Source organism: Hyperolius riggenbachi, chromosome 6 (assembly GCF_040937935.1).
Source record: "Hyperolius riggenbachi isolate aHypRig1 chromosome 6, aHypRig1.pri, whole genome shotgun sequence".
NCBI classification, from domain to species: Eukaryota; Metazoa; Chordata; class Amphibia; order Anura; family Hyperoliidae; genus Hyperolius; species Hyperolius riggenbachi.
The window spans coordinates 217,841,274-217,864,880 of record NC_090651.1 but is presented as its reverse complement, the minus strand read 5'-3'; the positions used below and the strand labels follow the sequence as shown (position 1 = coordinate 217,864,880).

Genomic DNA, 23,607 nt, shown 5'->3' with positions numbered 1-23,607 from the left:
CAGATGCTTATACCCCTGAACAGTCATTTTGAGACATTTGGTTTCCAGACTACTCACGGTTTTGGGCCTGTAAAATGCCAGGGCGGTATAGGAACCCCACAAGTGACCCCATTTTAGAAAAAAAAGACACCCCAAGGTATTATGTTAGGTGTATGACGAGTTCATAGAAGATTTAATTTTTTGTCAAAAGTTAGCGGAAATTAATTTTTATTGTTTTTTTTTCACAAAGTGTCATTTTTCACTAACTTGTGACAAAAAATAAAATCTTCTATGAACTCGCCATACACCTAACGGAATACCTTGGGGTGTCTTCTTTCTAAAATGGGGTCACTTGTGGGGTTCCTATACTGCCCTGGCATTTTAGGGGCCCTAAACCGCGAGGAGTAGTCTAGAAAACAAATGCTTCAAAATGACCTGTGAATAAGACGTTGGGCCCCTTAGCGCACCTAGGCTGCAAAAAAGTGTCACACATGTGGTACCGCCGTACTCAGGAAAAGTAGTATAATGTGTTTTGGGGTGTATTTTTACACATACCCATGCTGGGTGGGAGAAATTTCTATGTAAATGGACAATTGTGTGTAAAAAAATCAAACAATTGTCATTTACAGAGATATTTCTCCCACTTAGCATGGGTATGTGTAAAAATACACCCCAAAACGCATTATACTACTTCTCCTGAGTACAGCGGTACCACATGTGTGGCACTTTTTTACACCCTAAGTACGCTAAGGGGCCCAAAGTCCAATGAGTACCTTTAGGATTTCACAGGTCATTTTGCAACATTTGGTTTCAAGACTACTCCTCACGGTTTAGGGCCCCTAAAATGCCAGGGCAGTATAGGAACCCCACAAATGACCCCATTCTAGAAAGAAGACACCCCAAGGTATTCCGTTAGGAGTATGGTGAGTTCATAGAAGATTTTATTTTTTTGTCAAAAGTTAGCGGAAATTGATTTTAATTGTGTTTTTTCACAAAGTGTCATTTTCCGCTAACTTGTGACAAAAAATAAAATCTTCTATGAACTCGCCATACTCCTAACGGAATACCTTGGGGTGTCTTCTTTCTAAAATGGGGTCATTTGTGGGGTTCCTATACTGCCCTGGCATTTTAGGGGCCCTAAACCGTGAGGAGTAGTCTTGAAACGAAATTTCTCAAAATGACCTGTGAAATCCTAAAGGTACTCATTGGACTTTGGGCCCTTTAGCGCAGTTAGGGTGCAAAAAAGTGCCACACATGTGGTATCGCCGTACTCAGGAGAAGTAGTATAATGTGTTTTGTGGTGTATTTTTACACATACCCATGCTGAGTGGGAGAAATATCTCTGTAAATGGACAATTGTGTGTAAAAAAATCAAAAGATTGTCATTTACAGAGGTATTTCTCCCACCCAGCATGGGTATGTGTAAAAATACACCCCAAAACACATTATACTACTTCTCCTGAGTACGGCAATACCACATGTGTGGCACTTTTTTGCAGCCTAACTGCGCTAAGGGGTCCAAAGTCCAATGAGCACCTTTAGGCTTTACAGGGGTGCTTACAATTTAGCACCCCCCAAAATGTCAGGACAGTAAACACACCCCACAAATGATCCCATTTTGGAAAGTAGACCCTTCAAGGTATTCAGAGAGGGGCATGGTGAGTCCGTGGCAGATTTCATTTTTTTTTGTCGCAAGTTAGAAGAAATGGAAACTTTTTTTTTTTTTTTTTTTTTCTCACAAAGTGTCATTTTCCGCTTACTTGTGACAAAAAATAATATCTTCTATGAACTCCCTATGCCTCTCAGTGAATACTTTGGGATGTCTTCTTTCCAAAATGGGGTCATTTGGGGGGTATTTATACTATCCTGGAATTCTAGCCCCTCATGAAACATGACAGGGGGTCAGAAAAGTCAGAGATGCTTGAAAATGGGAAAATTCACTTTTTGCACCATAGTTTGTAAACGCTATAACTTTTACCCAAACCAATAAATATACACTGAATGGTTTTTTTTTATCAAAAACATGTTTGTCCACATTTTTCGCGCTGCATGTATACAGAAATTTTACTTTATTTGAAAACTGTCAGCACAGAAAGTTAAAAAAATCATTTTTTTGCCAAAATTCATGTCTTTTTTGCTGAATATAATAAAAAGTAAAAATCGCAGGAGCAATCAAATAGCACCAAAAGAAAGCTTTATTAGTGACAAGAAAAGGAGCCAAAATTCATTTAGGTGGTAGGTTGTATGAGCGAGCAATAAACCGTGAAAGCTGCAGTGGTCTGAATGGAAAAAAAGTGGCCGGTCCTTAAGGGGTAGAAAGCCCTAGGTCCTCAAGTGGTTAAATTTGTAGAGAGACACTTATGCAACTAGTTATAAGTCAGGTGAAACCCGATTTGGTAGCACAAACCTTCTTTGTTTCTCCTGTGCAACTAATATTAAATGTACATGGCGCAGTGGGGGGCTGGTGATGATTAAAGCAGTTCCGAGATGAAAAACTAACTATAACAAGTAACTTGTCTATATATCTTAAATAGAATATGATTATTTCTTCCTGTGATACAATGACAGCAGCCATGTTGTCTGTAAACATTACACAGAGGCAAGCTTATCTGCATCTTGAGCACTCAGCCTGTGGAAAAAAACGAATCCCCCCTCCTCCCCTCTGCCTCTGAAATCTCTGGCTAGTAATACCTCCCCCTCCTCCTGCCCAGCTGAGCTCCCATGAGCCCTTGCTACTGTATAAAAAATTCCTTGGCTCTCGGAAAAGCTGTGGGCAAGGCTTGTTTAGTTTATAGGGAATTAAAGTATTAAAACAAAAACAAAAAAGTATTTGGCTTGAGGAATGCCCTATAAATAGGAAACAAACACAATTATGCAATGAGTAAAAGTTCATCTCGGATCCACTTTAAAACTTTGATTCTCCAACAGCGCCCCTAGTGGCGACCATGGTTTCCTATGTTGGACCATTTCCAACATTGGACCTATTCTAGAAAGTGCTAATGTCGGACACTGTTCGGCACAGGATTGGAAAAGGAAAATTACGAGCGGCATTTTAACCACAGATCGTTTAGTCAACATAATTCTTATCCAAACCCACCCATAGTATAGTATTACTCCTAATCCCAGGCCCTGCATTCAGCAAGACATTTACCCTAATCTTAAGATGGCTATACATCTATCGACTTGGCAGCTGATTGACCATTCAATTATATAATTATTATAGTTTCGGATGAAAATCAGTGCCACAAAGTGCATGTCTGATCAACGATGCAAAAAATGTCAGCTACATCATGTCTATCAGACATGCTGCAAGATGCTGGGTGGTCGTGGTTGATCAGGTGCGCAGTGGTAATGGCGAGAGATACAGGGACGACAAATGCATGAAACACCTGGTGCTGTCCCCCCAATAATATCAAATATGCCCCCCCCCCCCCCCCCAGTGCACTACACGTAACCTGTCCGTCTAGGTCGAATCTGGACATCATCGCTAGATGTATGGCTATCTTTAGCCTTGCACATAGCATTACATTCACCTATCCCAAAGTGGATGAACGGATAGCATCATTACACTGGAAGCCAACAACAAATATATGACAGTTAATGAAGATGTTAATACTATTATAAGGGCATAATGAGCCCTCTGGGTGTTGAGATACAGGTTAATGAACGAACGAGATGGGGACTGTAGGTTCATTCTTAAAGGGAAGGTCCAAGCAAAAAAAAAAAAATGAGTTTCACTTACCTGGGGCTTCTACCAGCCCCATGCAGCCATCCTGTGCCCTCGTAGTCACTCACTGCTGCTCCAGTCCCCCGCTGGCAGCTTTCTGACCCCGGAGGTCAGGGCCGAATTGTGTACATTTTTACACATTCCCGCTAGTGCAGGAACATTAACGCATACATTTTTACGCGTTAGTGGTGCAACGAGTAAATTTTTGTTCCTGCACTAGCTGGAATGCGTAAAAATGTATGCAATGTGGCCCTGACCTCCGAGGTCAGAAAGCTGCCAGCGGGGGACTGGAGCAGCAGAGAGTGACTACAAGGGCACAGGATGGCTACATGGGGCTGGTAGAAGCCCCAGGTAAGTAAAACTCATTTTTTTTTTTTTGCTTGGACCTTCCCTTTAACCTGAATCTGTCCATAAGTCCTTTATGTTCCCCTCTTGTCACCTCTGTGCCTTCAGTGTCCCCCTCTTTGCCACCTCTCCCCGTGACCCCCTTCCCCCCCCACCCAACCATCATGTTCTCAAAAGCTGGTCTTTTTGAAAAAAAAATGCTTTGACTTGTTCTCACAGAATCAAACTTCACATTATTCCGGCTGTTTGTATTGGCAGGTAATTCGTCATTCGGGGACTACCTGTAGATGTTACTGCTGGTGGTGATGGATGCTGCGGGTACTGATTGTGGTGATGACCATCTCTGTAAGAGTGACATTATGGCTAGCCGAGAAATGCACTAGAGTACTCAATTTCTAAGACAAAGGGTAAATGCCACTGCTAGTAGAGGGATGTAGCAGCTAAACAGTGCTTTAAAGGACAACTGTAGAGAGAGGTATGTGGAGGCTGCCATATTTATTTCCTTTTAAGCAATACCAGTTGCCTGACTGTCCTGCTGCTCCTCTGCCTCTAATACATTTAGCCATAGACCCTGAACAAGCATGCAGCACATCAGGTGTTTCTGATATTATTGGCAGATCTGATAAGATTAGCTGCATGCTTGTTTCTGGTGTGATTCACTCACTACTGCAGCCAAATAAATAACAGGGCTGCCAGGCAACTGGTATTGCTCAAAAGGAAATAAATATGCCTCCACATGCCTCTTGCCACAGTTGTCCTTTAAAAAGGCACCCAGTCTTGAATTATCCCTTTACAATAGACTGATTTGCAATGGTTTGACATAATGATCACTATATCTGATAACGCTATAAAATCCACTGTAATTTAGTGTCAGTCTGAACGTCTCAAAACTTGCAAAGACATGGCAAAAAAAACCTGAAGAGCTACCAACTGAGGACACAGAAAACATGTATACAGTACACAAGCTGTAGAATACAATGAAACCACTAGGAACGAGAAAAAGCAGAGTTGAATCTAGGCCAAAGAATGGAGGGGACAGAATAACTGATTGGCCTAAAACTGACAAGAGGATGGCCATCTAAATCAAGTGGGCTAAGCTATGACCAGGTCAAGGGCCACAAAGAGTCAAACACCATGCAGCCTAAGACTACAGAGGGCAGTGTCCCTTGTAGACTGGAAGGCTACATACTGTAGATTTTGTAGACTGGAAGGCTACATACTGTAGATGTTGTAGTTAATGTTCTGGTAGCCTACCAGTCTAAATGGAGGCAGTCACTTCCTCTTTCATTGTGAGTTATCACAGCTAGCTTAGCTTAATTTCTCTGGCACCAGCAACAGAAGCATGTCACAAAATTGAATGAAACGCAGAGATGCTGAAAGACACACTTGTAAGTGTTTGTTACTGAAAGACAAGACTGACAGACACACAAAAACAAGAAACTTTACTACAGGCTGTGAGGGAGGAAAATGTCAGTTTGGAAGCACTCGCAAGTATTGCCAGGATGGCTCACTGGATGAGGGTCTCACCATGACAGGAAGGGAGGAAGACGGAGGGGGAGGTTGCTACAGTCACAGCATTAGGACAAAGCTTTCTCATGCACAGGACTTGCAGAGGTCTCCTTTAAAGGGGAACCTGGCACCTTTGAAGGACGCCATTCCTAGTACCTGGCTCTCTTGGTGTGAGCAGCCAGCCTATGTGCTAAACCCACATTCATTATGTATGAGGAACTAATATACAAAAATGGATTCCAGTGAATTGACTATTAATGTGTTGCAACAGATAATGGAATGGAATGTGCTATGAATGAGAAAATACTGTAAAAATCTCTGCCAGTACGATACTTCCAAACTCAGTGTATATGTACAGATGTGTAAAAAGAACATTCTATATCACTGCTGAACTCTAATGGTGGCAATGTTAGTTATGAACAGGGAGATGCACTGATAAAAAGGCTCTCCACTCACCAGTGCTATGGGGTAGAGGATGCCATGCATATCTAAAGCCTAGAAATGGGTTTTAATATTACGGACTAAGGCTTTTCATTTATCTCTTACTGTTTTTTATTTTTTTACTATGTAAGTTATGAGGAATGTTTCCTCCATGTAAAGGCTCCCTTGACTCTTCAAGCTAATTGCCTGCTGTCCCTCACCTCCTCATAATACTAGTCTTAGCCATTTTCAGGCTGGTACGACAGGTATGATTCTCAGTGGTTGTCCTTTAATAATGTGAATTTGGAGAATGGTAATGCTTACACAGAATCACTATTAAAGTCATACAGCAGTTTACCTATTGCTTTCAGAGTTTATGAGGCACTTGCAGAGAAAGTACTGACTTGAGGAGGTCCTAAAATAATAGTAATATAATTTGAACAATGTGCAGATGTGTTGTAGACTAGAATCTGGTGGTATAACAAGTACATAAGAAGTGACACCACAAGACTTTGTATGATAGGTGGAGCTGTGCCAGTTCTCATTCTCCTTCCATCACTGGAGTATATTCTTTAAATGTCCAAGAAGCTAAAATTGATAAGACAGGTGCCATAGAACCGGGAGCTTCGGAGTGCATTATTTCATCAATAGGGGTAGTTTTCAGAATTATATTAAATGATTCAGGTTGCCACATTGGCAACAACTAAAACCATTCAAAGATAATATTTTCCTTGTCTCCGCTCAGGTCTAAGGTCTTCCTCTAGATGCTTCTCAACAATTATTGTTTAATTAGCTGCCCCCTCCCCCCAAAAAAAACAGATTTGCAATTCCGGGGTGCATGAGGCACGCACAAAAAAAAGAAGTGGTACAAGTGTAGGGCTTCAGTAAGGAAGTACTTGCTCCTGTGGTTCAAATAAACAAGCCTACACTGGCAAAGGCTTTTCTCAAAGCACCACACAAGGCATCTCAGGGTCCAGCCTGCTTCCTCAAGTATCAATGACTTAATATATAAGTTCTCCCACTTGTACCACCACATTTTTGTAGGTGCCTCCACCACCCCAGAATCAGTGGGATATGTCTAATAGATGGTGTTTTAAAGGACTTTTAACAGGCTGCAAAATGCATATGGTGTTTCCCTTATGAGGGAGGCACATTTCTTACTTTAAAAAAATCAACAGTCTGAATAATTCCAGTTAAAGACCTAGTCTGAAATCTGAAAAAAAAAAAAAAAAAAAACAACATAGCACCTCCTTAAAAAAGTGCATTTTTGATAATTATCATTGGTGCGTTAGGGCAGAGTTTCTTAACATTTTATTTGTAGGGTTACACACAAAACATTTTTGAAAAACTTGACTTGCCAAGTACTCCCTGGAGGGTAAAGATTATATTAAGTATCCCTTGACACACATTTTTTCATAATAGTACATGGTAATTGTTTCTTAACAATTCACACACACTTTTGCTTTTAATAAGGTAAACTACTAATTTGGTGTTGTTTATATAGGATTTATCATTTTCTAAAACTCTACATTTGTTATAATTTGTTATACTTTATTAATAAAATCAAGTAACCCTTGGTAACACACATTGATAACCTAGGAGGTGGGGTGAAACAGGACAGCACAGCATGCTGTACTGAAACCAAAGTAAATCCAAGTGAAGCTGGAGCACAAGTGAAGACTAACAAATTTCTTTCAATGATAAAGGTGTGGCAAAGCTTCGAAGGAGCATTTCAAAAGCATGTGAAATGCTTGTGATTGAAATCTGCTGGGAACGTTTAGGCACCAATACAGTTTGTGTGATGTGTGCAGCTGTCATGGACTGGGCTGTTGTGGCATCTCTGGGGATAAATATGATAGGTGGAGCAGTGCTGGGTATTTCTAGTTACATCACAATGAAATGTAGGATGGGTTGAGCTGTGTTAATTTGACTCTTGTGGAATTATAGAGAATGTGTTTGATGGGTGGAACTGTGCCAAGACTGACTAACATTACTGAAAATATGTATGATGGGTGGAACTTTACCAACACTAACATTACTGAAGATATGTGTGATAAGTCGAACTGTACCAATACTAAATTTGTTGGTAACACAGGGACTGCTGTGGGTAAAGCAGTTATTTCTTTACTCTGATGTGAAAAAAGGTATTTCTAATATGCAAAGAGGCATGGTGGACCCACCCATTCAACTAAGAACTCTTACTTTGGGCTCTGTTCCCCTTTAAAGCAGACTTTGGGATTAATAAACAGAGGGAATGGAAGGCCCATGTTTCACCCACCCACCAGGAGCCCACCCCACGTCCCTCTTCCCCCTTCGGACATGGATCACCCTTACCTATTGGATGGACGAGCTCATGACGTCAATACTGCTCAGATAGCTGAGATCAATCAAAAATAGACACAGTTACTCGGGGCAGTGGAGTGAAAAGGGGGCTAAATTCTGGCTGTGCATGCTATTACAGAAGATACTATACAACTGCATCAACTGATTGTAGAAGTTTTGAATAATCTTGAAAAAATAGATCTTAGCAAGTCAATACACACATCGTTGGACACCAACCATTTGTACTTAGAGGTTTCCCTAAAATGTTGAGTTCTTGCAAAGCAGGTCCTGATACTAACATGAATCAGCTGTTTATACATCTGGTCTTCGTGCTGTTATCAATACAAACTTTTTAAATTAAAACATGACAACACAAGACAGAAAGGTTACATTGGTAATAGCCATTGCCACTATACTGAGAAACTGTTGAAGTGAGACACACAAGACCAATGGATATAATATTCTTTATTACAGAGTAAACATTTCTCTCTGTGTTGCTCTCTTTTTAAATTATGTGTGGCTATTCTTTTTACTATAGCATTAGGATTCAGAAATGACCAGTGCTCTTCCCTCTCCAGGATCTGCAATTTGTGCATTGTGTGATTCTCCGGGTCAAGCAAAGTACAGGTAGGCAGGGAAGCTGTCAGTTGGACTTTGTCTCTTGTGCTACACAATCATCAGACCTCTGCCCACCAAGCAGCTTGTGTTCTTATACACCTGGAGTATTTTGGGTAAAAGCTGTCCAACAGCAGTATCAGATATACACAAGAACATGATCTGTAAATATTTTCACCACAGGTTGCCTATGGTTTGTTGTACATACAGATAAAGAATCAATCCTTGGTACCTACTTGAAAATATAAAGAATGATGAGAATCACTGCAGAGAGCACAGAATGCTTTATTTCATGTGACACGACACACTGGTTACAGCTTTAGGTTTTATTGTCATTTACTGACATACATGAGTGACACATGTTTATACATAGGTACCAGCTCACATCTGTAAGAGAACACAGTGACATCTGCACAATTTGCCTGTTCATGAGGCCTAGGAATGTATCACGAGTCATTATAATACTGTGATTATATACAGAAAGTCACAAAGTTATAGAACGTAGAATATGGCACATTTTGTGAACCGTGTTCACTATGGTGCAAGAACCTGCAGCTAGTTCAATACTCACTAGAGACAGGTATGGCACCAAGAACTAGGACTAGTGCAATTTATACCAAATGTATCTGTCAACTAGGTCAATACTAACCAGGGAACAGTATGGCACAGAAAACTTTGACTAATGCAGTCTTCAGGAGATAGAAATATCATAAATAGATACGATTCAACACTGTGTAAAGTACACTGGAATGCAGATGAGAGAGTTGTTGCACTAGCTTACAAAAAGTACTTTGAGAATCAATAACTCCACAACTCTGAGATCTAGTATAGTTGTTCAAACCTCTGTTTTGTTGCACTGTATCTCTGCAATGTGAAATTCCATTATGTTAGGAAATCTGGTAGGAGAACGGGACATCTAGAAATTATGCCTGGATACCTAATTGATTAAGGGTTAGTCCAGAGGGTCACTTTCCCCCATCAGCACAGACTTGGAGCAGAGATGTATTAAGATAAATCAGGGCCCTAGGCAAGGTAGTAGAGCTTGGACTTCCTCTTATGGACCTTTCGGTAATATGTTGTGGGAGAGGGGTCAGAGAAGGTAGCAGCTGGGCTATTTGGCAACAACTAGGCCCCAAGCACCTGCCTTGTGGTTGATCCTTCTCTGACATGGAGCAGTAGATAAATAGCCGTCTATATATCAAACAGCCACCTTAATGATATGTGTTTTGCCTGTGGTGCAGATGCAGACATTTAGGTAATCACAGCACTGATAAAGGTTGGTTTGCAAAGGATTTGGCAGTGGAGGCAATTGCCTGCTTTTAGGTGATAAAACTGTGCATCCTTTGCCTGGGTCTTGTCGGAAACTGGTGGTGCTGATGGAAGATCGGTAAATTAGTGAATACAGGGCTGCTATCATGTGCAGTACCCATATTGAACTCTTCTGTAATAGATCCAGCTTGTCCAGGATTTACTTTAAACCAATTCTTGCCAATGTTGCATGGAAGTATTCACAATAGCACAAACTAATCTTGTAACAATTCTGTGACCTGACCCAGTCAAGGAGTGGGGACCTTTGTCACATTATAGGAGACCCTTTGTAAATACAAAAAATGCAGTTTACATTTCTTTGGATGACTTATGTTGTACAGTGCTCTCCACTGCTTTACAACCTTAGTAAATCAACCTCATAGTATCTTCTGTCTTGTCTCTTGCACAGTAAAATACTCAGTAGGGTGGCAATGTTTACCAATATAAAATAAATAATCTTTATAAAGTGCTGAGAAGAATAAATTGGTACATCATATTAACAAATATATATATACTATGTCTATTAAGCAGAATTCCCCTGTATTCACTGTAGAGTGTTGGAGCTGCTCAGAAAGCCCACTGGTCAGGGTACTAGTCAGCTCACACTTATTGTTATGCACTGAATAAAAAAGTCCTTTATCTAATAGAAGCAGGTGCTGAACACTTATTAAAATTTCCTGGATGTGAATGTACACATGGCAACACCTACAAATACTTCTGTGCATTTACTGTATTATATTGTATAGTTACTCTTCCAATTCAAAGGAGAAAGTATGTACTGTAAAGGGTATCCATGTGGGGACATGCTTTTTCCTAGTCATTTTATTTTAAACCTTTCAACATGATCTTTTATATAATTGTTAATTATTTGCAAAAAAAAAAAGTTATTTCATTTACATAAGAATGTGGCTATTTTACTCATACTTCATAGTATGCTACCTGCATGCCATGAAACACCTAATGTGTAACTTAGAACCTGGACTATCCTGATTTACTTCACTGGTGTGTGGGGGTGAGAAGTATGAACATTTGTATGTAGCATGTATGTAGCATGTGCATTCTGATCTCAGAACTATGACTGCTCAGCGATCAAGTCAAAGCTGAGACTTGCTTGGAGCTCATCACTTATGAGAAGTGTCCACTCTATATTGTCTATACAGTGAGCAAAAGATACGTGCTCTAGTGGAACTATGCACTTGTAAGGGGACTCTGCTGTGCCACATGACCTGCTGACTAGCAACTGTCCAATAGAAACTATAATATGATGCTAACTCTCACACTGCTGATATTCCACTCACCCTGCAGTGCACAGCACCGCTGTTTCTGCATGTACTCGCTCTTCTCTTCGGCGGCCATCTGCATGGGGGGAGGTATCGGGTGGGGTAGGCCGGTAGCTAGGACTATCATGGCTGCTCTTTGCTGGGGATCCAGAGGAAGGAGGTGATTTATGTAAAAAGCCTGGAGGCTGCAGAGCAATGCCAGAGCAGTCTGGAGGTGGAGGAAGCAGGCCAGGCCGAGGCCTGGCTCTGGCACTTAGTTCAGGAGAACCATGTCTGGAACTTAGTGGACTCTGTGTTAGTGGGGAAAGACGAGAAGGTTGCAGCACCACCTGATGTATACTTGGCTCCAGTCTACGATGCTGTCTGGGGCTCATCTGTGGACGTGTCCGGCTTTCAAACCAACGAGCATCCATCCCAAAAGGCCCTGGTTCGGGGATGTCTGGGTACGGAAGCACCGGGATTCCCATCCCTTGGCTAGTGTGCCGGAGCTGGCCCTGAGCAGCCAGTTGCATAGCTGCATCCTGCCAAGAAGCTGGGTGAGGGGGATGTGGGTACCGACCAGGCAGACGACCTGACCACACTGAGTGAGGCTCCAGAGGCAATATGGCAGCATATGATGGAACTTGTAAGGAGTTAGGAGGTGGCCGTCCTCTTGGAAAAGGATCTGGTGGAGGTGGAGGCAAAGGACGCCTCATCTCTCCAGGTTCATATCGGTGTTGAATAAACATTGATGGAGATGGAGGTGCATCTAAGCCTCCAAAGGGGAACTCCGGCCCTCCCCATTGTTCTGGAGAGCGCCCTCCAGTGGGTGTATGAGTGAGCGGCAAAGTACTGGTAGAGCTGTTTTCTCCATTCTCTTCTGGAATGGGTGGAAAAGACCCTTCAGGATGTAAAGGTGGTGAGGACATGACTGAACTAAGAGGACTGACTTCTGGCATATAGAAGGGTGGAGGAGGATCAGAATCACGAGGACTACTGCTAAGATAGCCATATATATGGCTATGATGGTATCCGCCAGGACGAGACTGACCAGATGGCTGCTGCCTTCCTTCAGAAGGTTGATGCTGGAATCGGGGACTGTAGGCTGGAGGCTGAAGAGGAGAATCTTGGCTGGATGACAGTGGGGTAAGTTGGGACTTTAATCCAGATGGCTCATCGTTCTCCTCATCTGACTGTCGAAACTCTGGGTACATGTCAGTCTCCTCAGCAAATGGAAAACCTTGTATCCTGCGACTACGCAGAGCTGGCTCCTGATCTGGGCTGCCTGTAACAAAACGTCCATCTGGACCACGACTGATTAACTCTATGGGTGTTGTAACCTCTGCTTCTGCCTGGCTGACGCTGTACTTTTTGCTGGTCATAGCTCGCTTGGTCTTCTTATATAATGACAGCTCCTTCTCACGTCCGGGACTAAGTGGCCGTTTACATGGCAAACCCTGATCCTCTGAAGATTCTGAAGGTGCATGGAGGGTCCGAACACTCTCTGGACTGACCTTTCCAGAGGATAGACTGGAATGACAAGAAACAGGGCAATTAAAACAGAATACAAATAATGATCTACCCCACATCTAAAGCTCAACACACACCATACAATCTTGGTTGTACAGATTTACCAAATCTATGGAGCATAAGGGCGAACAGAATTAAAATACCTTGAATGATTGATTGGATAAGCTCTTATATTACATGAAAGTAGTAAGATTGAACAACTAAGATTGTATGGTGTGTGTTGAGCCTAAAGGTGGCCACACACCATACAATGTTTTAAATATCTGTTCAATTTAAGAATTGCAATCAATTTTTCTGACTGAATGTAACATTTCAAAAATGTGACCAATGTACCACACACCTATGTTCAATTTTTTCCTCAATTATGATAAAACTGATTGGAAACTCAGAGAAAATTGATAGTGTGTGTATATTAATAAATTAACAATCCAACACACACCATACAATCTTTAGTAGAGATTGAAGAGAAATATCTGGCATTCCGGATCGATTTAAATCGAAAAAAACGGGAAATCCGATCAGATTTTTCAGTCGAATGAAAAAAAAAGCGTTCTATTTTTTCAAGAGATAAGATCGTTTTTATCGAATTACTGTAAAATCGGATCATTTTATTGTATCGTGTGTGGCCACCTTAAGGGTGAGTACTCGCATCCAATTTTGATTGGCTAAAGATTTGACAATTTTACCACTTCCATGCAGTATGAGGGCCAGCAGATTTTAAATGCTATGAACAGATTGTGTAGGTAAGCATTCATATTACAAGTGGAAATTTTGGTAATCATTAGCCAAATAACATTGGATTTGTAAGTGGACCTTTAGTAACAATAGTGCATGTAATAAAAAACTAACAGTCAAAGTACAATTTAATACAGAAATGTTCTACAAGTCCATTCCAAGGAAACCTCAAACCTGCTGTGTAATATGTATGGTATCCGAAGACATAACAACAAAAGTTGTTTAGGTGAGGTCTTTAATGACTAACTGTACAAGATTCCTTTGCAAGCTATTGAAACGAATTTTCTTTTTCAGGCATGTTTCAGAACTGGATCAGAACCATACAATAATATGTATGGTATGTCCACAATAAAGGTGTAAAAAGCCACAGGTACACCACCAGGGATAGTATATTGTTGAAATGAAAGATGGTCTGTGTTACAGGTACTATACATAAAGATGTGAGATGTGTATGGTTATTTTCCTTATTAAAAAATGCACTTATTGTTATATTGCCCATCGTATTGATACAACCAGAGCTGAGGTTGATGTATGCAAATTTCTTGTTCTTTGTATGGTTATTGTGGAGATAACTTGTGACTCCTTGCAGCTTGTCCTCTGATGGTTTCTGCAAGTTGTATGGCAGCAGATTTAATTTGTGAGGCGTCCTGGTTGCTAAATACCTACATAGTATTGTGAGGACATTTGTGCACACACCAGGAAGTGATCTAGTTCCCAGTGATTGTAGGAATTCATCTTGTACTGGGGCAGGTAAAAGGCAACCCCCCCAAACATTTGGACAAGCGTTCTTATATACGGCTTCAGACACATGGTCTCATAAAATGCACTGAACCAGAGCAAAACAATTGTCAGACTGCAGTTGATTAGCTTGTTTACCATTATCATAGAGAGGTTATATGTCTGTAAGATCTAGGATTGCTCATTTAAGATGCTCATACATCTAGTGATGTATCGGCGGATTGTCCAAGGAAAAGATCTCTCTCTGATCGAATCTGATCAGAGAGGTCTGTTGGGTGCCCACACACCACAGGCTGATTCCCGATCAATTTCAGCAAGGTACCTATCGAGAATCGGCCTTGTGACACCGCCTGCGCAGCTGTCTCCTGGAATGTTGATGTACCACATTATGTAAAAGTGTTATATGAGGAAGCCACATGGGATGCAAATGGGGAAGAAGAAACAGTTGGACACTGGCGGCAGCTGAACAGGTACGATTTTAATGCACAGGCACGGAGGGCACATTTACATTTGGAGGTACAGTAGCCCGGAGTTCCATCATTTGTCGTAATTGCTGCACAACTGATTGACCACGTTGGTCCGAGATTTCCCAGCATGTTCGATCATTATATTGAACCAATTTCGTCAATTTGTCAAGCTTGTTGCAGCACCAATTTTGATCCAAGGCTAAACCACAATATAATAATCTCCTGTCTGGCTATGTGGTCACTTCTCCTCACTTCTACTTACAAGACTTCTCTTGATCCTCTCCCTTCCGTGGAACTCCTTCCCTCATCTCATGCACAGCTTCCTTTCACCTACTGTCCTATCCCTTAACCCTTTAGACCAGGGGTCCCCAACCACCGGGCCGTTGGCAGATTTCCACTGGGCCGCCATACCACCCCCCCCTCCCCCTGCGGCCGCTGCTCCTGTTACCTTATGAGCGGGCGGCCGCTTCCTTTCTTTATATTCCCCCGTAGCCGCTCTCCTCTTAGCAGCATCTCCTATTACAGCAGCGCATCTTGTGGCTGCTGTAAAGAGGGAAGGAGGCCGGGCAGCGGTTCCCACTAGAGGAAGCCGCTGTCCTGCTTCCTTCCCTCATTACAGCAGCTGCAAGACGCGCTTCTGTAATAGGAGATGCTGCGAAGAGGAGAGCGGCTACGGGGGAATATAAGAGAACAAGCGGCCCGCTCATAAGGTAACAGGAGCGACGGCCAAGGGGGGAGGGGGGGCACCACCTACCCATACTAGGGCGCTATACTGGGCACTATACTAGCTATACTGGGCACTATACTAGCTATATACTGGGCACTATACTAGCTACTGGATATACTGGGCACTCTACTAGCTATATACTGGGCACTATACTAGCTATACTCGGGCACTATACTAGCTATCCTGGGGTAACTAAACTCCCTATACTGGGGCAACTATGCTAGCTATGCCGCCGCACCCCAGCCCCTCCTCCCCCCCAGAAAGTGGTCCCTGGGCCAGAAAGGTTGGGGACCCCTGCTTTAGACTGTAAGGATGATTTTCCAGGGCTGACACCCCCTTTTTTCTCTTAATGATGTGTAAGGTGTATACATATCTTCCATCCCTACATAATATCTGTAGCTGATTTGTTTACTGCATCAGCTGTAATCCATCACTGTCTTGTGAACTATTGTTAATTGTTGTATTGTTTACATTGTATAGTTACCCAACTTTTATTCTGTGGTATAAATTAATAACAGTATTTTGCTTGTACAGTTATATATTTTTTTGTGGTTTATATTGCTGTGGGCTATGTAGAGGAGGAGAAGAAAGAATACTTACGGGGATTCCATACTTTTCCGGCAATGTGTAATGGACAACGGGGGATCTGTTAAAACAGGACCACCACAGAAGTCAGTCAACAGCAAAATGTCACCAACTGCATGTGAAAACAGCAATATCTACACACATTTCTTCTTATGGTGACAAAAACTGAATGCATATGTACATACTATATTAGGAACTGGGCTAGGTTCAAGACAACTGTATTCTGGCAATGAGATTGGGCACAGCGGACCTGCAGACTGCCACATGGACTGGACACCAAAGTACATAGTTCTGGTAGATGAATTAAACACAAAAGACAGGCAGAATTCAGGCAGAACAGCCAAGCCAAGGAGAGGTTTATTTAAAAAAAATGTTTGAAATATTTGGAAAACTATTTTAGCATAGGGTATGGAGAATTATATGCAGAGAAGGCAAACACAGGAAAGCTTTTTTTTTTTTTGTAAAGACAAAAGCACAGGAGGAAGGGAGGAGATATACTGGCATGTGGAGCAGACGTGGAGGAACTATAATAAAGCTCATCAGAAGTCTTATAAGTTTCTAGGTGTACAGAGTATTATTCACAATCATTCTGGAAAGAGCAGCCCACCTTTTTTTCTTTTTAACTTGCGTTTCCGCTGCCTGTTGACAACACAGGCTGCCAGTGTGCTGAACAGAACTGCTGCAGCCAGAAAACAAATTGTGGCGACAATTCCTGCGAGAACTGGGCGAGCAAAGCCATCATCACTTAGATCTGGAGAGGGGAAGACATCTGCAGACAACAAATAGCAAAATAAACCCTCCGCTATCAAGAAACAAAACCAAAATGGGTGTAAGCATACAGACTGGAGACAACATGAGATTAGTGGCAAAGGGTTGCAAATGGATGTAACTTATAAAATAGAGATTTCTTGGTTTTATATCCAGTCATGTGATCTCCAATAAATATTCAGTTCTTCATTAAGAAATGTTCACATTTTGATTTCAAATCGTTTTTTTATTTATCTCTGGAAAATAAAGTAGTGTGATTGCAGGTAAACAACAAAATTAACCTTGATTTACTCATTAACCACTTAAGGACTGCAGTCATAAAACCCCTTAAGGACCAGACACTTTTTTTTCCATTCAGACCACTGCAGCTTTAACGGTTTATTGCTCGGTCATACAACCAAACCACCTAAATGAATTTTACCTCTTTTTTTGTCCCTAATACAGCTTTCTTTTGGTGCCATTTGATTGCTGCTGCGATTTTTAGTTTTTATTATATTCATCAAAAAAGACATGAATTTTGTCAAAAAAAATATTTTTTTTAACTTTCTGTGCTGCCATTTTTCAAATAAAGTAAAATTTCTGTATACATTTTTGTCCAGATTTATTGTGCTACATGTCTTTGATTAAAAAAAAAAAAACATTCGGTGTATATTTATTGGTTTGGGTAAAAGTTATAGCGTTTACAAACTATGGTGCAAAAAGTGAATTTTCCTATTTTGAAGCATCTCTGACTTTTCTGACCACCTGTCAGGTTTCATGAGGTGCTAGAATTCCAGGATAGTATAAATACCCCCCAAATGACCCCATTTTGGAAAGAAGACATCCCAAAGTATTCACTAAGAGGCATGGGGAGTTCATAGAAGATTACATTTTTTGTCACAAGTTAGCGGAAAAAAAACCCCAAAGTTTCATTTCTGCTAACTTGTGACAAACAAAAAAAGAAATCTGCCATGGACTCACCATGCCCCTCTCTGAATACTTTGGGATGTCTACTTTCCAAAATGGGGTCATTTGTGGGGTGTGTTTACTGTCTTGGCATTTTGAGGGGTGCTAAATTGTAAGCACCCCTGTAAAGCCTAAAGGTGCTCATAGGACTTTGAGCCCCTTAGCGCACCTAGGCTGCAAAAAAGTGTCACACATGTGGTATCGCCGTACTCAAGAGAAATAGTATAATGTGTTTTGGGGTGTATTTTTACACATACCCATGCTGGGTGGGAGAAATATCTCTATGAATGAGATTTTTTTAATTTTTTTTTTTTTTACACACAATTGTCTATTTACAGAGATATTTCTCCCACCCAGCATGGGTACATGTAAAAATACACCCCAAAACACATTATACTACTTCTCCTGAGTATGGCGGTACCACGTGTGGAACTTTTTTGCACCCTAACTGCGCTAAGGGGCCCAAAGTTCAATGAGTACCTTTAGGATTTCACAGGTCATTTTGAGGCATTTGGTTTCAAGACTACTCCTCACGGTTTAGGGCCCCTAAAATGCCAGGGCAGTATAGAAACCCCACAAGTGGCCCCATTTTAGAAAGAAGACACCCCAAGGTATTCCGTTAGGTGTATGGTGAGTTCATAGAATATTTTATTTTTTTGTCACAAGTTAGTGGAAAATGACACTTTGTGGAAAAAAAAAATATATTTCTGCTAACTTTTGACAAAAAAATAAAATCTTCTATGAACTCACCATACACCTAACGGAACACCTGGGGAGTCTTCTTTCTAAAATGGGGTCACTTGTGGGGTTCCTATACGGCCCTGGCATTTTAAGGGCCCAAAACCGTGAGGAGTAGTCTAGAAACCAAATGCCTCAAAATGACTGTTCAGGGGTATAAGCATCTGCAAATTTTGATGACAGGTGGTCTATGAGGGGTCGAATTTTGTGGAACCAGTCATAAGCAGGGTGGCCTCTTAGATGACAGGTTGTATTGGCACTGAAGTGCAGGAAGCGCAGGATGTTCTCAAATCGTGACCTGGACATGGCAGCAGAGAATATGGGCATTTGATGTATTGGGTGCGTAGACCAATAAGACCGCAATACATTCTATTTGACTAGACCCATGTTAAGGAGAAGGCCCCAAAAAATGTTATGTTCAGAAAATTGGAATGGTTTCCACCAAAAAGGCTGGGCATAATAGTTCTTGGATTGGCGGTTGCGTATTGTGTGGCATAACGTTTGGTCTCAGCCACAATTAAGTCGTACAGGCAGTGATCAGAAAAAAAAAATTCTGTCACTGCGGTAGGGCGGGTGAGAGTTTGGCCGGGTGATCAGAGGCCTGATTTGATGGGTAGGTGTGCTAGGGGGTGGCAGGAGGTGATTGATGGGTGTCTCAGGGTGTGAATAGAGGGGGGAATAGATGCAAGCAATGCACTGGGGAGGTGATCGGGGGTATCTGAGGGCGATCTGAGGGTGTGGGCCGGTCGTTGGGTGCCCGCAAGGGGCAGATGAGGGTCTGATCTGATGGGTATGATGGGCGCAGCCAATTGCATAGGTAGTGGGCGGTCGGCAAGTGGTCAAAGTAAACCTATGATGAGTAAAAATAATACAATTAAACTGGATGTTTCGACTTGTGTGTTGTGCTGCAGGGTTCAGTTTGTTTAGCTTTAATTTTGTTACAATTAGTCTCACATGTGCATACATGTAAAAAGGGCACTGGGAAATTTAAGCACAGGGCCGAAAAACAGCTCACCCTGCTATTGCAGGGTGAATTTTGTATGCAGGTACCTATAAAAGTTAAAAATTATGCAGGTACTGGAGATCGGGGTTTTAGACCAGGATGCACCATGTGGGCAGCACAATAGCAATACCTGCAGGGCACACATAGCAGAAATCACATTTACTAGCACACATGCATTTTGAATCACATCCAGTTCTGCAAGTCGTGCATTCTAGCAATGAGTTTCACCACTGTCTGCACTTTTATCAATTTTGAAATAAAGATTATTTTAAATAAATGTTTTTTTTTTCTTTATTGCCAATTTGTTTTATTTCAACCCCTTATAATGTTAATTATTTAATCATTGCACCTCTATGCACGTGCACTTTGGTTTATAAAAACTCATGCACTTTAACCTCCTTGCCGGTGCAATTCCTCCAGCAAGGAGGCAGCGCAGGAGTTTTTTTTTTATTTATTTTTTTTAAATCATGTAGCGAGCCAAGGGCTCGCTACATGATAGCCGCTGAGCGGCGGCATCCCCCCACCCACTCCGATCGCTTTCGGTGATCAGAGTATGCAGGAAATCCCGTTGAGAACGGGATTTCCTGCAGGGCTTCCCCGGTCACCATGGCGACGGGGCGGGATGATGTCACCGACGTCATGGACGTCGGGACGTCATGGGGAATCCCGATCCGCCCCTCAACGCTGCCTGGCACTGATTGGCCAGGCAGCGCAGGGGTCTGGGGCGGGGGGGGGGCGGCTCGGCGGATTGCGGCGGATCGGCGGCGGCAATCGGAAGTTACAAGCAGCTAACAAAGTGCTAGCTGCCTGTAACAAAAAAAAATTATGCAAATCGGCCCAGCGGGGCCTGAGCAATCCTCCTGCGCAGGTTACCCTGAACTGAGTTCGGGATAACCGGCAAGGAGGTTAATAGGTACCTGCATGAGATTCCAAAAAATTCAGAATGTACTCAGCACATCAATAATGCAATCCATAGTAATTCTCTAGGATATATTTGCATAGAATCGGGATTTTGAGAGCAATATTAAAATGTACTAGAATATGGTGCATAGAGATAATATTGCTTATACCATTGACAAAGTGGCTGGATAGTGTACTGGCTAAGGGCACCGCCTTTGACATGGGAGACCAGGATTCGAGTCCTCCTGGCTAGGGTCAGTATCAATGCAGTTAAGAGGTCAAGGCAGGACTCCCTAAAACTGCAGGCTGGCCTCTTGAGCGCATTCCACTGGCTGCAGCTCTTGAGACCTTTGAGTCCAACAGGAGAGAAGTACACATTTTCAGATTTGGACATATACTCTTGAAATATACCATATACCATCAATAATGATGTAATAGTTTTTGTGATATATTTAAAATAGATTATGTCCTTTACCAGCGCCAGTATACACATATATATGTATTTCTGTTCGTAGGCACTTGTATTAACCAGAAGACTTGGGCTGCGACCCGTGAAACGCATTGTTCTTTTAACCGTGCTGAATAAATAATGTAATTTTTTACATTGACCCCGTGGTTTGGGTTCTTCTATCTGGAGTGGTAAAGACACCTCCCTCCACCGTATTATTATTTTTTGCTTTATCACATTACCTATATTTGGGAGCCCCCCTCTCCCCCCCCCCCCCCCCCCTCAGTACAATCAACAGACAGAGCTCTCTCTGAACAAAAAAAGTAGCAGTTGGGTATTGTGGTGTGTTAGCCATCAGTAAAAGCAAGACGTTGCAAATCGGGATACTATTTATTGGCTAACTAAAAGAAATAAGCGAGCTTTCGGGTTTGCAGCCGTCATCGGGCTTAAAGAGACTAACAAAAATTTCATCCTGTTTTCTACCATCCTACAAGTTCCTAAACCTATTCTAATGTGCTCTGACTTACTGCAGCACTTTCTACTATCACCGTTTCTGTAATAAATCAACTTATTTTTCCCCTGTCAGATTTGTCGCCCTGTGTCTGGAAGGCAGACAGTGTTGTTGATCTGTTATGCACGCCCCCTCTATGCACACTCCCGTGTGTGTTATTTACATTAGGCAGCCTCTCTGCTCTCCTATCTTTTACAAGCTGGATAAATCGTCCTCTGTTAGGCTGTGAAAGGAGCTGGCTGTCTGGGCTGTCACTTGCTGAGGAATTACAGACACCGGGCAGAGCTGTCTGCAGGAAGAAACAATCAGCCTGTCACTCTTCAGTGGATGAGAGTTGCGGGGGGTAAACACACAAATGATCTATTGAAATTCAAAAGGAAGGCTTTATACAGCCTGCTTGTGTATGGATGTATTTTCTACGTGTGGACATACTGTACATTAAACTACTTCCGGCTTTGGTGGCCATTTTGTTTGTTTATAAACAAACTTTTTAAAACTGTTTTTGACCACTTTTAATGTGGCGGGGAGCGGCGAAATTGTGAGAGAGGGGAATAGGTGATGTCCTCTAATGCACTGGTATGTTTACTTTTGTGCGATTTTAACAATACAGATTCTCTTTAAATCCTGTTTGCTTGCAGGCTGATGGTACAGACAGCTATATACATGCAACATCAAAAGGGGATACACAGATTTTTTTCAAGCATTAAGGTGCCTTAAGTGAAGCAGAACATCTAAATGGGGTGGGAGGTTGTTAGCGGAGATAAGAATCCTCGTTTACACCATGCTACCAGACCTAGGAGTTGGATTGTCACAGAGGCATTGTAAATTCTGAGTTCACAAGTTTAGCTATAAAGGCTGAGAAATAGTTTTGGCATTAAATATACTCAGCCTCATACCAATATAAAACGTTTTTGTCCTTGTTCAAGCCTTTGTCCACCGCTTTGAACCAATTTATAAATGTTGTTTCTGATTTTAATCGATCATTTGACATTTTCAAACCCCCTTCAGGGCATTGACACGAAGATCATACATACTGTGTCCTTTGGAACGTAGCAACTGGGAGTTCAGATTTGGTATCGTTAATAGTGTGAAAAAAATCTGTGTATCCCCTTTTGCTGTTGCATGTATATAGCTGTCTGTACCATCAGCCTGCAAGCAAACAGGATTTAAGCCCGGCAAAGGCTGCAAAGCCGAAAGCTTGCTTATTCTTATTCTTTTTAGTTAGCCAATAAATGGTATCATCCTGATTTAAAACTTCTTGCTTTTGATTAAAAAAAAAAAAAAAAAAAAGGGCTGTTGGCCGCTATAAACCTTAGGCCGATTCCCAATCGATTTCAGCATGAAATTGTCGATTGGGCAGGCTCTTGTTCAGTGCCAGGTCTACAAATGTATTGCTACCTTTAGGGAGCAAAGGTTTCCTCCTTGAACACCTCAAATGCAGGTTTGTTGTGCAATCTCTTTCTGATTGTAGAGGAATGCCCCTTACCATCAGCAGTGGCAAGAGCCTGCTGTAGGTCTCATGATGGAATTTTAGGGTCTCTGAAGACTTCTTTTAGGCTCTTGTCCACCCCGGGTGGAGGGGTGATATACCCCCTTTTTCCTATCTACAGAGAGCGACGTCTTAATCCTGAGTGGGGACAGGTCTAATCTCCTCACCTGCAGTTACAGTGGTTGCCTATGAGGTAACCCTGGTTTGTGAGTATCTTCAAGGACCAAGTATGCAAAGGACCAACATGGTAGCCAACACTTCAGGTAAGCAGCAGCATATTTCATGCGCTCTCACTGCCTGTTTAAGAAACTGTTGTGCTGTGGAGATAGTATTTCAGTCTGATAAATAGGAGATAGGGGATGAAGTCAGCAGGGGGCAATCTGATACAACAAACAGACTGGCAGACTATGATTTAGAGGAAAGACAGAGCATGGGTTTGTAGTTCACATGTATGAACTACAGACAAACTCAGATGACCACTTAAAAATGTAATACTGGGCAGACATAACCCATTATAAACTTCAGAGACTTGAACAATA

At 41.9% G+C, this 23,607-nt stretch overlaps 1 protein-coding gene across 5 annotated transcripts in view; it reads right to left on the bottom strand.

Moving 5' to 3' along the window:
- Positions 1 to 23,607, bottom strand: part of IGSF9B (immunoglobulin superfamily member 9B) — a 176,710-nt gene that overhangs the window by 20,114 nt on the left and 132,989 nt on the right. For 4 of the 5 annotated variants that reach the window (XM_068240421.1, XM_068240422.1, XM_068240423.1 and 1 more), the window contains 3 exons: positions 16,874 to 17,035; positions 16,282 to 16,327; positions 11,524 to 13,014 (listed from right to left, as the gene is read on the bottom strand). In XM_068240421.1, the coding sequence (XP_068096522.1) occupies positions 11,524 to 13,014; positions 16,282 to 16,327; positions 16,874 to 17,035 (1,699 nt within the window). Of the gene's footprint in view, positions 1 to 8,314; positions 8,358 to 11,523; positions 13,015 to 16,281; positions 16,328 to 16,873; positions 17,036 to 23,607 lie in introns of all 5 variants that reach the window. The other variant, XM_068240424.1, reaches the window with a different exon arrangement.